Raw genomic sequence first — 18,704 nt, forward strand, 5'->3', positions numbered from 1 at the left:
GTAGCAGCAAAAAGACGATCTAATTTTCATTTGTTTTTCAGTTCAATGTGCATATTCTTTTATAAAGAGTAACATTAGTCATTGAAGTGGTTTATTTACCCAGTTGCTGAGGAAAACAACCGGTCAAAGCTTTTGTTTACTGGGTTTTCTTTTACACGAACTCTGATTGGTTTTTTTTGAATGCTGATTCAATTTGAGTGATCTACCATTTGAACGGCGAGCCAGACCCTGATCTACCATTCAAAGAATCATCGTGGTCCATCACGGATGCACACAAGAGAGCTAAGCACATCCATACTACCCGGGTAGCAACACACAAGGCCTTTACACACAAATACATTGAAGCTCTTTACACACAAAGACATTGAAGCTCTTTACACACACACATGACCATTGGAGCTTAACATATGGACATTTGAGTTTTTTCATATGGACATTTGAGCACTTTATATTCTACAAAGGATCCAGAACAAATTGAGACTGTGTTTTATTTTGTTTTATTTCATTTTATTTAATTTTTGGTATTTACATTCAACTACGGGTTTGATATGAATCATTTTGTTGTTGGTTCATAGTGTTGAGTGGAAACCAGACAAAGAGTCAACTGTGAGAATACTGTTTACATTGAATGTGAATTATTGTAAATAAATTGCCGGCTGGTAATTACTCACAATTGATTTGGTCCACCCTTTTACTTTTAAATCCTCCCAGAGCCGAACCTAGGCTGAATATAACTTCTGTAGAGTAACTAACATAGAATACTACATTCGTCGTCCCTGTTACATCCCTTTTTGCGGCGAGCCAGCCAGGAGGATTTTTATTTATTAGCCGGTTACAAGCATATTGAGAGAGTAGTGAAATTCAAAGTTTTATTTTCGGACGTCATTTTTTTGGAAAATTAGCACAATGAGTATGTCTGACATTGAGAAGTCCTACAATGTGAAAGCACGACATTCGTTATGTGTGTTAGGCATTACTGTAAATGACACAGATGATGATATTATAACCACTTTTGAGAGTTTAGGGGTCATTGTGAAAGTAGTGAGAGTAGCCGCCTCTACTGAGCAGACGGTACAGCCCATCATCATAGTCGAGTTTGATACACACACTCCTGTCACACTTCTTGAGCCTAAGTTTCCCCTAGAAATTAAGAGTGTGCGAAACCCAGCAGTTACATGGTATGCAGATAGTGTCAAAGTGCTAGCACAGCCCTTAGCACAGTCCCTTACCCAAGCACAAAGTTCATCCGTGGAGTCAAGTGATGACAGTGATAATGCTGTTCCCGAAGACGTCTCTTCTGATAGCAGTGCCTTTATTCCAAAGAGGTATCTAAAAAGACAACCACTTAGGAAGCCAAAATCAAAGTCAAGTGCCCGTAGCTCAGACACCAAGCCTGATCCTGCTGTGAGGAAAAAAACACCAAAGCCTGCCTTTAACACATTTACCAATGATGACATAAACCCTCCTGAGATTCAGCGCATTGTTGTTGAGCATGTCATTAAAAATGATGCTTTTTCTGCACAGACACAATCCAAGTGGCTGCGTTCCTTCTCAGGAAAAGTGCCTAAACCCCCAGGTGAAGCTGACTTTGATACCTGGTGTCTCCATGTTGACCTTCTGTTGCAGGATTCTCTTCCAATAGATATCCAGCGAAGGAAAATCTTAGAAAGCCTCTTGCCACCAGCTTCAGATGTGGTTAAGCAGCTTGGTTCTACAGCTCCTCCTAGAGACTATGTGAAGCTTCTAGACTCTGCATACGGCTTAGTTGAAGATGGTGATGAAATCTTCGCTCGTTTCCTGAACACCAACCAAGATCCTGGTGAGAAAGCATCTGATTACTTACAAAGACTGCAAACACTGCTTAGTACTGCGGTTAGGAGAAATGGTGTAAAGCAATCATCTGCAGATCGTCAGTTGTTGAAACAATTTCAGCGTGGCTGCTGGGACCATTCATTAATACTTACCCTTCAGCTGGAAGCCAAAGCCAAGACACCACCTGACTTTGCAGAGCTTTTGTTGCTGCTCAGAACTGAGGAAGACAGACGTGCAGCAAAACTGGACAGAATGCAACGACACTTAGGCAGTTCAAAGCACAAAGCTGCAATTCACAAACAATCTGTTGTTGACATGTCTTCTTACAGTGACTCAAGTGTGTTGCAGACCTACATTTCAGAAACCGAGGCTTTGAGAAAACAGGTGGCTGATCTCCAGATGCAGCTTAGATCATCCAAATCTGAGAAAAAGAAGAAACATGAGTCCAAATTGACAGAATACCCAAACACGATGACACCTAAAGTGGAGATGCAAGCTCAACAGGTAACAGCTAAAACACCAAAACCCTGGTTTTGTTTCAGATGTGGTGAAGATGGCCACATAGCTAGGACGTGTGAAGGTTCCATCAACAAAGCGCTTGTGGACCGAAAGTACAAAGAGCTCAAAGTGAAACAAGATGAATGGAAAGTGAAAAACAGAGTGCCGTTAAACTGGACGGGGTTTCAGTAACGGGACATACTGGGGCCCATAGCAGCAAAGAATGTTCCAACGAATTGAACCAAAGAGAAGCAAGATGTCAAGCTCACTCAAGTCTTCCTTCTCATGAAAGTGAGTTAATCTCTGGCATAATTGGTCCTAAATGCACAGCCGAAATCATCATTGAGGGACAAGTTTGCAACTCTCTTCTTGATTCAGGGTCACAAGTAACCACTGTGTCCAAGTCCTTTTATGATACACATCTGTCATCCTCTCCAATCCTCTCTCTTGATGATCTTATTGAAGTTGAAGGAGCTGGGGGTCAGACTGTACCATACTTGGGCTATACTGAAGTTAGCATACATTTCCCAGAGAGAATTGCTGGAAAAGCTGAAACTGTTTCCGCCCTTGCACTTGTCATACCTGACTACAAATTCAATGCTGAAGTCCCAGTACTGGTTGGCACCAACACCCTTGACATATTGTTTAAATCCTGTGTTGCAAACGACAGCAGTTATGCTGCTCCCAAGGACAAATTCCAACATGCACCCCTTTTGAAAACTCTGTTGCGCAGATACATGCTGGGACAAAGCGATGGTAAAGTGGGCCAAGTCAAACTACAGGGTCAGAAATGTGTCACTATTCCAGCGGGTCAAAAGATGGTCCTGGATGGGTACGCTAGGAATGTGGCAACGGTTGCTGATGCTCCCCTTGTAGTAGAGCCATCCACTCACTCCAGTCTCCCTGGTGGTCTACTTTTGTGTAGTTACGTCCTGACCAGTCCCAGACGTACTTCATTTAAAGTCCCCATTATCCTACAGAATGAAACAGCACACAAAATCACACTCCCTGCTAACTGTTGTTTAGCTGAGCTCTATGCTCCATCAGCTCTGTCCTCACTAAGGGATACCTCAGCTAAAGAGAAAAAAACAAGTGTTGTGCCTTCCACTATTAAAGTCAGTTGCAATGTAGCATGTTCCACCAATCCTGAAAATAAGATCACATTCGACTTCACAGACTCATCTCTCTCAGAAGAGTGGAAAAATAGAATCACGACCAGGCTCAACTCCATTCCTGAAGTATTTGCAATGGGTGACCTTGACTATGGGCACACTTCAGCTGTCAAGCACAGAATTCGACTTTCAGATCCAACCCCTTTTAAGCAGAGAGTGAGGCCTATCCATCCCTCAGATTATGAAGCTGTTAGGTTTCATCTCCAGGAGCTTAAAGATGCAAACATAATTCGTGAGTCGGAAAGTCCTTTCGCTTCGCCAATAGTTGTTGTAAAGAAGAAGAACGGTACTATCCGCCTGTGTGTAGACTACAGAAAACTAAATAGTCAGACGATCAAAGATGCCTACGCACTGCCTAACATTGAGGAAACGTTTTCTGCATTGACAGGATCTAAATGGTTCTCTGTCATGGATCTTAAGTCAGGTTACTATCAGGTAGAGGTTGAAGAGGAGGATAAGTACAAGACGGCATTCGTAACACCTATGGGATTCTGGGAATTTAATAGGATGCCTCAGGGAGTGACTAATGCACCTAGTACATTTCAGCGTGTCATGGAAAAGTGTATGGGCACCTTGCATCTCAAAGAAGTCCTTGTATTTCTCGACGATCTCATCGTTTTCTCTAAAAGCCTGGAGGAACATGAAGAATGCCTGACGAAAGTCCTGAAACAGCTGAAAGAGTTTGGCTTAAAACTATCTCCAAGCAAATGCCATTTTTTCATGAAATCTGTGAAATATCTGGGACATATTGTTTCGGAGAAAGGCGTAGAAACAGACCCTGAGAAAATCTCTGCACTCACCACCTGGCCAAAGCCGACAAATATCAGTGAGCTAAAGTCCTTTCTGGGTTTCACTGGGTATTATCGGAGGTTTGTCAGAGACTACTCCAAAATTGCCAAACCATTGAATGCACTAACAGTTGGCTATTGTCCACCTCGAAGGAATGCAAAGGGTTTTAAGCCTGCCTCCAATTCTGATTTCAAGAAACCTTTTGGTGGTAGATGGACGCCTGAGTGTGACACCGCATTCCAGACACTAATTCAAAATCTCACTACAGCCCCTGTGTTAGGATTTGCAAATCCAAAACTGCCGTATATCTTACATACTGATGCCAGCCTCCATGGACTTGGAGCTGCCTTGTATCAGGAACAAGATGGTCACATGAGGGTAATTTCATTTGCCAGCAGAGGATTGTCCAACTGTGAAAAGCGCTATCCCACCCACAAGCTGGAATTCTTAGCCTTAAAGTGGGCAGTGACGGATAAGTTTTACGACTATCTGTATGGAGTCGAGTTTACCATCATGACCGACAATAATCCTCTCACATATATATTGACGTCTGCCAAGCTTGACGCTGCAGTACATCGATGGCTTGCAGCTCTGTCTACTTTCAATTTCAGCATTAAATACAGAGCTGGAAAGAAAAACCAAGATGCTGACGGTCTTTCCAGGCGACCACATGAGCTGGTAAATCCTGATAACAGCGCCCAGGTCGAAGATGACCGCATCAGTCAGTTCATCTCCCGGTTTCTGAATGAAGAAAATGGGATTTCCTTTCCTAAGGAAGCAGTGGAAGCTGTTTGTCAAAAGCATCAACTGTATGGACGCACTGCGGCAGACAAAGATACCAATTTACCTGTTGCTCTGGAGTGTCTTGCCATTGATGTCAATGCCATCCCAGTTGAATTCTCCCAAGCTGAATTTCTTCATGGTTCCAGTACCCTTCCTAGTATGTCGCAACAGGATTGGGCTGCAGAGCAAGCAAATGATCCTGTCATTAGCAGAATAACTCACCTCTTGAACACTGGCAAACGTCTTTCTTACCGTGTCAGACAGCAAGAAAACCGAGAGGTCCAACTCATGCTTCGACTGATTCACCAACTTGTAGTTCTCGATGGAGTCCTCTACAGGAAGCGTATGAATAGAGGAGAGCCCTTCTATCAGCTAGTTCTACCACAGAAGTATAAGGAAGTTGTCTTGGAAGTTTTGCACGACTCAGTAGGTCATATGGGAGTGGAGCGGACTTTGGATTTAGTTCGTACACGTTTCTATTGGCCAAGGATGTCATTGGATGTCGAAAACAAAGTCAGTACCTGTGAAAGGTGTGTCAGAAGAAAGGCAAAAGCAGAAAAAGCATTTCCCCTTGTTAACATCGAAACAAGCCGACCTTTAGAACTAGTCTGCATGGACTACCTTTCTCTTGAGCCGGATGGTAAAGGTACGAAGAACATTCTAGTCATTACTGATCATTTCACGAAGTATGCTGTGGCAATTCCGACATCTGATCAGAAAGCAAAGACAGTTGCTAAAGCACTTTGGAGTAACTTTTTCATCCATTATGGCATACCAGAACGCCTGCACAGCGACCAAGGTCGAGATTTCGAATCTGCTGTGATCAAAGACCTTTGTCAACTACTGGGTATAAAGAAGACTAGGACTACTCCTTACCACCCACGTGGAAATCCCGTGGAGCGGTTTAACCGAACTCTTCTGCAGATGCTCGGAACTCTTCAAGAAGAAGACAAGACCAAATGGCGTGAGTTTGTACAGCCTCTGGTACATGCCTATAACTGTACGAAAAATGACACTACTGGATTTTCTCCTTACCAGCTAATGTTCGGGAGACAGCCAAGCCTTCCCATAGATGTAGCCTTTGGTATCAAGCCTGAAGGAGAAAAGAGAATTAGTCATGTTGAGTATGTCAAAAAGCTTCAAGAGAGTCTGCAAGAAAGCTACAAGATTGCTGTTGAATACAGTAAGAAGACAGCTCTTCGCAACAAGCAGCGATATGATCTGAAAGTGAGAGAATCCACTTTACAAGCTGGAGACCGTGTTCTTGTCAAGAATGTTGGCATAAGAGGCAAGCACAAGATAGCTGACCGATGGAGCAAGACCATCTACCAAGTAGTCAAGCAAATAACTGAATCTCCAGTTTATGTTGTAAAGCCTCTTACGACTGACGGACCTGAAAGAACCCTTCATCGAGATTTACTCTTGCCTTGTGGTTTCTTAACCCCCACCAATTCAAGTGAAGAAGACAAAAGGGTGGAGGAAAAGGAAAAAACAACTTGTTCTAAGGAATCACCAACAGTTCCAGAGGAAGATGGTGAACAAGCGTATGATAGTGATGAAGAACCAGATTTCTACTTTCCTCAAATAATGCATGATGAGACATATCCTACCATAACAATTGTCAAGAAAGTACCCTACATACGAGGAATGGAAGAAAGTTCCTGTGGGACAACACTTAATCCAAATGCACGGTCATTTGAACCTTCTGAGGATGTGGAAAGTCAGGATATTGAACTTGAGCATGTGCAATTTGATGAGGAAAATGTAGAGGAAGAAGTAACTTTAGCTGAAAAGAAAGAAACAAACTTACCTGAGGAAACTCTGGAAGAAAATGTGAGAAACTTACCTGTCAAGGAACTGAATTCTGAAGCTGTTGAAGTTATCAATGATGTGTCAACTGAGGAGTCTATCAGGTACAGAATGGAACCTGTTGAGGGAAAATATGTGGAAAGGAAAGAAGACAACGACAGTGAAATACTGATTGAGGAGAATGTTGAAAGAAATGGAAATACCCCTGTGGAAGAAATACCTGAGCAGGAGTTCAGACGTTCTACCAGAGTCAGGGAGCCACCTGATAGGCTAACTTACACTTCATTAGGTAATCCCTTAGTGTTAGTCATGCAATCCCTGTTCAGTGGTTTAAACAAAGCTTTTACACAAGCCCTTGAGCCAGATAATTTCCCTGAAGTTAGGATACTTACCCCTGATAGATCAATTATTTTATAGGTACACTACATGCAGAGACGCATGCAGGTTTAGGAGGGGAGGATGTAACCCTTTCGAATTTAACATTCAGAGTTTTCCTTTATTTCTAGTCCTAAAGTATATTTATTTGTAACTACAGTTGATTTATATACCTTAAAAGGAAGTTTCTGTGTTTTAGGCGCAGTACTGTCATTAACCTCTAGATGGCGGTTAACGCTGTGTCATGTTGAGAGTCAACGTATGTTGAAAATCAGATGAAGAAGCCTGCTGAATATGTACGCACGAGGTTAGCGTGTAGCAGCAAAAAGACGATCTAATTTTCATTTGTTTTTCAGTTCAATGTGCATATTCTTTTATAAAGAGTAACATTAGTCATTGAGGTGGTTTATTTACCCAGTTGCTGAGGAAAACAACCGGTCAAAGCTTTTGTTTACTGGGTTTTCTTTTACACGAACTCTGATTGGTTTTTTTTGAATGCTGATTCAATTTGAGTGATCTACCATTTGAACGGCGAGCCAGACCCTGATCTACCATTCAAAGAATCATCGTGGTCCATCACGGATGCACACAAGAGAGCTAAGCACATCCATACTACCCGGGTAGCAACACACAAGGCCTTTACACACAAATACATTGAAGCTCTTTACACACAAAGACATTGAAGCTCTTTACACACACACATGACCATTGGAGCTTAACATATGGACATTTGAGTTTTTTCATATGGACATTTGAGCACTTTATATTCTACAAAGGATCCAGAACAAATTGAGACTGTGTTTTATTTTGTTTTATTTCATTTTATTTAATTTTTGGTATTTACATTCAACTACGGGTTTGATATGAATCATTTTGTTGTTGGTTCATAGTGTTGAGTGGAAACCAGACAAAGAGTCAACTGTGAGAATACTGTTTACATTGAATGTGAATTATTGTAAATAAATTGCCGGCTGGTAATTACTCACAATTGATTTGGTCCACCCTTTTACTTTTAAATCCTCCCAGAGCCGAACCTAGGCTGAATATAACTTCTGTAGAGTAACTAACATAGAATACTACATTCGTCGTCCCTGTTACAATAGAAAAAGTCTTTGATCTTTGAGCTCAGCTCATAAAAAATGGGGGCAAAAACAAAAGTGTTGCGTTTATAATTTTGTTCAGTGTAAGTGTAAGTGAACAGTTGGTGGCACTGGAGTGTTTGAGTTAAGAGACTACAAACTTACTACACTTTTAAAAATAAAGGGGCTTCACGATGCCATAGAGGAACCTTTTTGTCTAAATTGTTCCATTAAGAACCTTCAACATCTGAATAACCTTTGTTTCCCAAAAAGGTTATTTGTTGGCGAAAGAAGGTTATTAAGATTACAGAAAGCTTTGTTGAACCAAAAATTGAACCCAAAATTTATTTTTAACATTTATTTATTAAGTGTGTGTGGTTAATGTTGAGACTGTCCTCTATCTTTGTGCCAAATTTCCCAAATGTAAAAATGTAAACTTTCCCTCAAACTAAAATATAGTTTTATATATAACCTCAACATAATAATAATAATAATAATAATAATAATAATAATAATAGGACCGCCGATGGATAGAAAAGGTGCCTATGCACCTTCGGTGCTTGGCCGCTAATTATGGAAGCTCAACTATGGAGACAGTTCAGATTCTGTTGAACAAGCAGCTCTAAAAGACAGTCATGTCATTATTTAGCTGAAGTTAGTTCAGATCAGTGAAAGTGTGAAGCTGTTCGATCAGCTATAGGCTGCTCTACGAAAGACAGCAATGTTATTCAGCTCGAGTCAGTTCGATGCTGATTCAGTTCAGTTTAATAACAGTGTCAGTGTTTCAGGACACGATTCAGCTGTAAAGCAGCTCTTTACAGTACGGTACATTTTAGTATCTTTTGAAAGGGTACCACCCCATGTGACAGCTTTCTGAGTGTATAATGTGTTGATTTTTGCTAAAATAATTGTGATGTTCTTGAGCAGTGTTTTGGCTGGAGTTGGTTTATGCTTAATGAGGTCATTATAAGATGATCCATAGGATTCGTAGCTCAAGGTCAACACTGATCTCATTTCATCTTCCTCCACTGTCCATTAAAACAATATAAAATGCTTCACGACATGCATCTCTCTCGCACAAATTGTAAAACATCCAAACAACCCCTGACACATTTTCAATATTATTTCATTAAACTGAGTTTGATTGATAATGTAATATTGGGCTAAGGCAAAACATCAATCATAGCAAGTATATTAATTATTTAATATTGCACTGTAATTCAAGAATCCATGCGAGCATGTTCAGGGAGGAACGAGAGGGATGAAAATCTGTGCTCCCTGCAGACCTGCAGGAAATGGACGGATTAAAAAAAACAAAGATGAAGCTAAAAAAAAAAAATGAAAAGGTGAAGATGTACCAATTCAATAAAAATGTATATTCATTTGCTGATAATGTCTAGCTGGGTCTGCGCTCAGCAGTGCTGGGATTTAGTTTGAGGCTTCTTATTGAATTAGATGTTTGTTTTTTCTTTCTTTTTAGCACAGTCGAGCCAAAGAGAGACCGATACAATTAGAAGAATAAAGTAATTTAGCCATAGACTGGGGAAGTCGCTAAATGATGGAGGGAGGGTGCAAATATAATAAGCACTTGTGAAATTGAAAAAGTGATTATAAAAAGAAAACAGAATTAGTGTGATGAGGGGAAAGGAAAGAGAAGAGATTGTTTATTCTCCATTAAAGGATTATAGCTCTCTTTCACCACCGTAACTTACTTTGAGCCAGTGCTCTAACCCCATACTGACCCATTTAGGTTTTACATTCAAATTAGGGATGTTCATTTTGGTTATTTTTCCTAACTGACAACCGACGCTCGTTAACTGATTATTAACCGTTAACCGACAAGATTATTTTAAATTAGAATTGATTTCAATTAGAAAGGATAAGTGTCTGTGACCTGTTAAAAATACGAACATTTGTTTCCCGGGGATTAATTTTACATGTGCTAAAAGCAGCAGACAACAGAACATGAGGATTCACATATATCACACACCTGCAGCGAGTTTGAGAGAGGAGACAAACATAATAAAGCTAGGCTATGTGTGTGTGTGTGTGTATTTATATATATATCTCTATCTGTGTGATTATCTCTATATATATATATATTGGGAAGTTGTGGCCTAGTGGTTAGAGAGTATGAGTATGACTAGGTCACTTTCATATATATATATATATTTATATATATATATATATATATATAGTACAGACCAAAAGTTTGGAAACATTACTATTTTTAAGTTTCTTCTGCTCATCATCAAGCCTGCATTTATTTGATCAGAAATACAGAAAAAACAGTAATATTGTGAAATATTATTACAACTTAAAATAATAGTTTTCTATTTGAATATACTTTTAAAAAATAATTTCTTCCTGTGATGCAAAGCTGAATTTTCAGCATCATTACTCCAGCTTCAGTGTCACATGTAACATCAGTCGATCACATGATCATTTAGAAATCATTCTAATATTCTGATTTATTATGAGTGTTGAAACAGTTCTGCTGTCTCATATATCTGATCAATAAAAGGTTAAAAAGAACTGCATTTATTCAAAAAAAAAATTCTAATAATATATTTTCTTTACTATCATTAGTAAAGGACTTACTATCATTTAACACATCCTTGATGAATAAAAGTATTGATTTTATTTAAAAAAAAAAAAGAGAAAAAAAATGACTGACCCCAAATTACTGACCAGTAGTGAATATTGTTATTACAAAATATTTATATTTTAAAAACATAGCTTCTTTTTTTTTTTTTACTTTTTATTCGTCAAAGTATCCTAAAAAAGTTTCACATGTTCTGAAAAAATATTAAGCAGCAGAACTGTTTCCAACTTTGATAATGAATCATCATATTAGAATGATTTCTAAAGGATCATGTGATAATGATCCTAGAAATTCAGCTTTGCATCACAGAAATAAATGACAATTTAAAGTATAATAAATTAAAAAACAATTATTTTAAATTGTAATAATATATCACAATATTACAGTTTTTTCTGTATTTTTGATCAAATAAATGCAGGCTTGATGAACAGAAGAAACTTCTTTCAAAAACATTAAAAATAGTAATGTTTCCAAACTTTTGGTCTGTACTGTGTATATATATATATATATATATATATATATATATATATATATATAACAAATAAAGGCCTATACGAGAAATATATTTTTAAATATAAAAAACGCAGTTTTGGTTATTTTTTGTGCTGCACAAAAGGAAACCAGATGGCAGAAAGTGACATCCTATTTTTCTTTAGGCTTATTTTATGCACAGAGATTTGTTTTTATTGTGAATGTACACAAATAAAGGCAAACTGTTTACAATTCCGATTATCTTATGACTAAAAGTAGTTGCTTCCACTGTTAGAAGGAAAAAACTTGAGTGATTGTGCCTGCACCGTATGCGCACACACAGTTAAACTTTGCTACATTGACAATGCAGCCTGTTCATTATCAAAATAAAATACAGTCAGTGTAACACATAAAACAACAAAACACTGCTCAGTTTAAATATGTAGTAAAATGTGTCGTTAAGTGTCGTCACTGTACCACCGTGATGTTATGCAAAACGTTTTGTTTTACGTGGATATTGGAATGCGAGTGATTGGCATTCAAATACATAGCGAGCACGGAAACATTTGGTTTTGTGACGAATGAAAGACCCAACGTTGGTTCTTAAAGCGTTAGTTCATCGAAAAATCTAAATTATGTCATCAATAACTTACCCTCATGTCGTTCCAAACCAGTGAGACCTCCGTTTATCTTCAGAACACCGTTTAAGATATTTTAGATTAAGTCTGAGAGCTCTCAGTCCCTCCATTAAAACTGTGTGTACGGTCTACTGTCCATGTCCAGAAAGGTAAGAAAAACATCATCAAAGTAGTCCATGTGACATCAGAGGGTCAGTTAGAATTTTTTGAAGCATCGAAAATACATTTTGGTCCAAAAATAGCAAAAACTATGACTTTATTCATCATTGTCTTGTCTTCCGTGTCTGTTGTGAGAGAGAGTTCAATACAAAGCAGTTTGTGATATCCGGTTCGTGAACGAATCATTCGATGTAACCGGATCTTTTTGAACCAGTTCACCAAATCGAACTGAATCGTTTGAAACGGTTCGCGTCTCCAATACGGATTAATCCACAAATGACTTAAGCTGTTAACTTTTTTAATGTTGATGACACTCCCTCTGAGTTCAAACAAACCAATATCCCGGAGTAATTCATTTACTTAAACAGTACACTGACTGAACTGCTGTGAAGAGAGAACTGAAGATGAACACCGTCTCCATCCACATTTGTACAAGTGTCTTCAAGTTCCCGTGATCGCAAACGCCTGTCTGGTCAGGTTTGGTGATGCTTAGTTTCTCCAAACTGGCCAATATATATATTTGTTGCGTCGCACCATGCCACTCGCATCCAGTGTAGACATGATGTAAGTTAATGTCAGTATCTGATGCAAGTGTACATTTTAATTTTCATGCTACTTTATCTGAAATTAGCGCGGGCCAAACATTTTTCTATCTTGGGCCGGATGTGGCCCGCTGGCCACCTATTGAGGAACCCTGTACTGTAGAATTGATTATAATCAATCGGTGATGCTACACTGGATGCAGCACTACACGACATGACAAATCTCTGACAGTAAACTGCTTTGTCTTATTTATGGGATACTGACACAGAGTTCATATGTCCTGGGTAGACACTAGACAAACCTATTGCGACACTTTTGTTTCATCCATGGTTCACTGAAAAAAGCCTCGTCCGTTTGGGAAGGTGCGTGCGCAGTCAGTGGAGGCTCGCGAAGCAGAGACAGGCAAAAGTATAAATCCTGCGTGCGCATTAACTCCTCGTCTGCATGCACTCTCTTTAAAATGGGAATTGTTCCCACATTTATTGTTAACATCTTTAATTTATCACCATCTTTTTTGTATTTGGCCAGTTTGGAGAAACTAAGCCTCACCAAACCTGACCAGACAGGCGTTTGCGATCATAGGAACTTGAAGACACTTGTACAAATGTGGATGGAGATGGCTCCAGATCGGTGATGTAGTATTTGGTTTCCCAACAAGGTCCATTGCCCAACACAAAATAAATTTGCTGAATGCCTAAACTGGATTTTTCACAGGAATAAAAATGTAATTTATTCCTGTGATTCTTTTAGTAGGAAGTCTGAAATAGTATTTTCTTGTCAAACATACTCAAATAACCTTTGCTTCATTTACAACTTCAAAAAGTAAAAAATTATATATATATATATATATATGTATATATATGTGTGTGTGTGTGTGTGTGTGTGTGTGTGTGTGTGTGTGTGTATAGTGGTGGGCATAGATTAATTTTTTTAATCTAGATTAATCTCACTATAATCTTGGAATTAATCTAGATTAATCTAGATTAAAATGCCTCATTTGAATTATGCCTAAGGCATTCAGAATATGTGTGCTACCCAAATAAAATAATGACTAAAAGTAACGTTAAGTCTTTGAGAACGGGTTTCTCAAGACAGTTGGTGCATTAGACCAAGGGCTCATCTCCTGTTTCCAAAATGCATCACAAAGTGCTGTAATCAAATTCCACATTGCACAAGGTGCACACAACCTTACACCTGTTTCACACATAATCCGTCTGCAGTGCGTATGCGGAATCCAGCGTTCACGCGGTTGCGGTCCGTCAGTGCGTTTCTGGATCGTTTACATACCGAGTAGCGGACTGCAAACGCTTCCTGTGTGAAAGCACAATGAGTATGAGTCTGTGCTGCTTCTGCACCACATACGAAAAGCACATGTATACGCACTGTGGGGATACACACAAGACTCGATCTCGCCCCCTACAGATTCTGCTAGGTATACATCCACGCTAAATATCAAGGTGAAAGTCATCATAGCTCGCCTAGTATAGACCCAGCTCCCAACCCAACTTTGAGAATAGATTAACGTCGATATTTTTTTTATCGCCCGATAAGAGTCTCACGTTAATGCAGCACGTTAACATCGATAACGGCCCACCACTAATATATATATATATATATATACACTCACCTAAAGGATTATTAGGAACACATACTAATACTGTGTTTGACCCCCTTTCGCCTCCAGAACTGCCTTAATTCTACGTGGCATTGATTCAACAAGGTGCTGAAAGCATTCTTTAGAAATGTTGGCCCATATTGATAGGATAGCATCTTGCAGTTGATGGAGATTTGTGGGATACACGTCCAGGGCACGAAGCTCCCATTCCACCACATCCCTAAAATGCTCTATTGGGTTGAGATCTGGTGACTGTGGGGGCCATTTTAGTACAGTGAACTCATTGTCATGTTCAAGAAACCAATTTGAAATGATTCGAGCTTTGTGACATGGTGCATTATACTGCTGTAAGTAGCCATCAGAGGATGGGTACATGGTGGTCATAAAGGGATGGACATGGTCAGAAACAATGCTCGGGTAGGCCGTGGCATTTAAACGATGCCCAATTGACACTAAGGGACCTAAAGTGTGCCAAGAAAACATCCCCCACACCATTACACCATCACCAGCAGCCTGCACAGTGGTAACAAGGCATGATGGATCCATGTTCTCATTCTGTTTACCCAAATTCTGACTCTACCATCTGAATGTCTCAACAGAAATCGAGACTCATCAGACCAGGCAACATTTTTCCAGTCTTCAACTGTCCAATTTTGGTGAGCTTGTGCAAATTGTAGCCTCTTTTTCCTATTTGTAGTGGAGATGAGTGGTACCCGGTGGGGTCTTCTGCTATTGTAGCCCATCCGCCTCAAGGTTGTGCGTGTTGTGGCTTCACAAATGCTTTGCTGTGGTTATTTCAGTCAAAGTTGTTCTTCTATCAGCTTGAATCAGTCGGCCCATTCTCCTCTGACCTCTAGCATCAAGGCATTTTCGCCCACAGGACTGCCGCATACTGGATGTTTTTCCCTTTTCACACCATTCTTTGTAAACCCTAGAAATGGTTGTGTGTGAAAATCCCAGTAACTGAGCAGATTGTGAAATACTCAGACCGGCCCTTCTGGCACCAACAACCATGCCACGCTCAGAATTGCTTAAATCACCTTTCTTTCCCATTCTGACATTCAGTTTGGAGTTCAGGAGATTGTCTTGACCAGGACCACACCCCTAAATCCATTGAAGCAACTGCCATGTGATTGGTTGATTAGATAATTGCATAAATGAGAAATTGAACAGGTGTTCCTAATAATCCTTTAGGTGAGTGTATGTATGTATATATATATATATATATATATATATATATTATATTATTTAATGCAAACACACCCACGCAGCATCTGTGTGCATCATTATTTCCATAAAGTCCAGCTGTCTTTAACTGGTGGCCTTTCTGATTTCCTCTCTAACTCTTTTCTCTTTTAATGTGTCATTGTTTTATATATACTAAAAGCCCTTTTTAAATCTCTTGCCCTCATGGAACTCAGTGAGCATGTATGGATAAATACAGTAAATCAATTAAAACTACAGTGATTATGGGTGATCCACGAGAGGAGGAGGAATGAGAGGGAGCTCAGGGTGACGAGACGCTTGCTGTCTTTGTGTTATTTACAGTGGAGCAAATTTGTTCTTGTGTTGCAGGGAAACAGGAAACATCAAAGCTGGATTAGAACATCTGGTAAGTTCTACTTCTTTCTCCCTTCAGTGTTTTCTCAATCTTTGTTAACTGCATCCAGAATGAATGTTCAGCAATTGCCTTTGAATAGCTTGAGCTGTCAGACAGACTCAGAGGTCTCTCACACTATTGCCTGGGTTTTCATATTAGTCATCATCTTTCATTTGTCCCTTTGCAATTTTTATTTTTGCTTTTGTCTTTTTTACTAAAAAGGTGTGGTGTTAAAATATTTCTTCCCCGTGTAAGGATGAATTGTGTGTTTTTAAATGTTTGAGTCAGTAGGGTGATGCAGTGTGTGTTGTTTTAATCCAAGCTGTTCAGTTTCCAGTTGAACGTATATCTGCTGTACGGTTCAAAGATTCATGTCAAGCACACGTTAGTTCTGAACACATCTGGAGAGATCACAGTGTCTTCCGCCTTCTACCGTTCTGCCTCTGTCTCTCTGGATGTAGGGTGCACTGTTGGCCCTTAAAATGAGCCCTAGGGAGTGTTTAAAGATGTAACGTCCAACATTTCCTGGGTTTTCTGCAGCTTTTCTAGTCCAGGGTCAAAGTGCCATGCACTGGCTACTTTTCTCCTCCTGAGTGGAACTGGGTTTCCATTTTTGCTTTTTTTTCTGCGGGATGAATAATGGAGAGAGGTCACAGCGGGGTCCTGACTCTGAATGTACACTCACCTCCCTGAGCTCCATACTCTGAATATTAAACACAGGCCTGGCCATTTAAGGGTCACTCAACACACCTGACCTTAATCCTTATCAATTATCATGCTTATATTCTCAAATCAAATCTTTAGTACATATTCCCTCTCATTCATTCTCAAAACCTCTCTTGCTAAGAAACCCTCACGTTAGTGGTTATAACAAAAGTTTTGTGATCGCAAAAAGTTGAAGCAACCAGATTCAGGACTTTGAGTTTCAATTTTTGGGTAAAATTGTTGTCCATTAACCATTAACTGTCAAACTTAAAATTGTATGATCACTTGCTACATTGCAAATTTCAGTTGAATAATGCGAACCAGGGCAGTAACCACCTTAGACACTGAGAGGGACAAGCCCCCCCCCCCAATAATTAGAAATGGCTAAATTGTTCCCCAATATTTGAAATTTTTTCACTGATCTGCTGCACTCCATTACACAGCGCTCTGTTTGTTGTTAGGATGAAACACAGGTTTAAAAATTTGATTATCAGCTTGGTCTGCCTCAGCAGTCTAAAAGCGCTCGTTAATGTCAAAATGATTGAGATGGCCAATCAAATCAAAGTAGGCAGGGTTTACTGTTAACAGAAGCAGAGTGCACATTCCAGCGTATAGTGTAAAGTTTTATGTCACTAGAAAAGCAGGGTAAGATGTAAGTAGTGAAACATTTAGTGTTAGAAAACTTTTACGATAGAAATTTTAAACGACCAATAGTAATATCCAGTAATGCAAGCTACTCGACTTTTTGAGTGGGTGAGATGGTTGGATCAGCAGAGAAAAAAACAAAGAGCAGGTGGAGCAAGATGGTGATCCAGGCCACAGACAGGACAACGATTCATGGTGGCATTGCTGGAGCGAGGAGCCATGGTGATGGGGACTTTGAGACAAGCGGACTGAGGCGGAGCAAGGGAATCTACGCGTCGAGGAGGAGTTGGCTAACGGAAGACCTGAGGTGGATCCACGACATTGAGAGGATACAAATGAGGAACAGAGGGGCTGACTGGTTAAATGGATAGGCAGATGTTAGGAGAGGAGGCAGGACCTTCAGAGAGTGGAATAAGTGAGCACTCAGGCAATTCAGGAGATATAGATATAGAGTCTAATTCGGATGGGATCAGGGAGGTCAGGCAGTCAACCTCTCCAAAATCAAAACAGTCATTCATTAAAGTACTTAGAAACCCCCAGGAGTGTGGGTGGGGCTCTTTTCCATACCCTCGTACTCCACTTTGACTCTCCTGACAATGGATGTTGTTGCCAGCTCACACATCTTGGCAGATTTGTGAGACTCTGGCTCAGGGACGGTGTTTCGTACAGATGCACATCACAGCCATCTTGGGCTGGCTGGGCTCTGGGTTGGGAGTGGGGCTGGTGTCTTTGTTGATTGTTTCGGCATGAGCGGCGATATGCAGGATGCCAGCACCCACTCCACAAAGTCGATAAAGATCTCCTGAGGACTTTTGCCAGATAACTGCACTCTGGGGGTGTTTCAGGATGGTGTGCTGGAAGGTACAAAGGCAGTTGTCCAGGTACAATGTTAAATTTGTGATGTTTACAGGTGCATGACAAAAAATATTCTAGATTCATTGCTCACAAACTGAAATATTTCAAGAGTTTTTTGTTTTAATTCTGATGGTTATGACTTACAGCAAATTCAGTATCTCAAAAATATTGAATATTTTCTCAAAGATCAATCAAAAAAAGTTTTACAAAACAGAAATGTTCAAGATCTCCAAAGCAGGTGTAATAATGGACTCAATACTTGGGTAGAGCTCCTATTGCACAAATTACTGCTTCAGTGCAGTGTGGCATAGTGTTTCACGATGCACCGATACTTCAAAAGTATCGCGATTCTCGGAAATTAAAAATGTCACGATTCCTAAATTTATTAGAATCGATACTTCAAAGAATGACTGCGTTCCAGATTTGTAAGAGACGTATTTCATGTTGGTGTGTGCAACGCACGCTTCCAGTGCCTCCCTATGGACGTCTGTGTTTCTTTCCTCAGGCAAGCAGCAAAAAAGCACTACAGCGAGATGGCTGCATTAGTGGCT

The 18,704-nt window shown here is 39.8% G+C and overlaps 1 protein-coding gene across 1 annotated transcript in view; it reads left to right on the forward strand.

Annotated features, from left to right (window-relative positions):
- The window catches only part of LOC132123082 (serine/Arginine-related protein 53-like), a 163,726-nt gene that overhangs the window by 53,220 nt on the left and 91,802 nt on the right, over positions 1–18,704 (forward strand). The window contains exon 5 of the mRNA XM_059533624.1: positions 15,924–15,960. Within this exon, the coding sequence (XP_059389607.1) occupies positions 15,924–15,960 (37 nt within the window). The remainder of the gene's footprint in view (positions 1–15,923; positions 15,961–18,704) is intronic.

The sequence above is a fragment of the Carassius carassius genome, chromosome 41 (genome assembly GCF_963082965.1).
Source record: "Carassius carassius chromosome 41, fCarCar2.1, whole genome shotgun sequence".
Taxonomy (NCBI): Eukaryota; Metazoa; Chordata; class Actinopteri; order Cypriniformes; family Cyprinidae; genus Carassius; species Carassius carassius.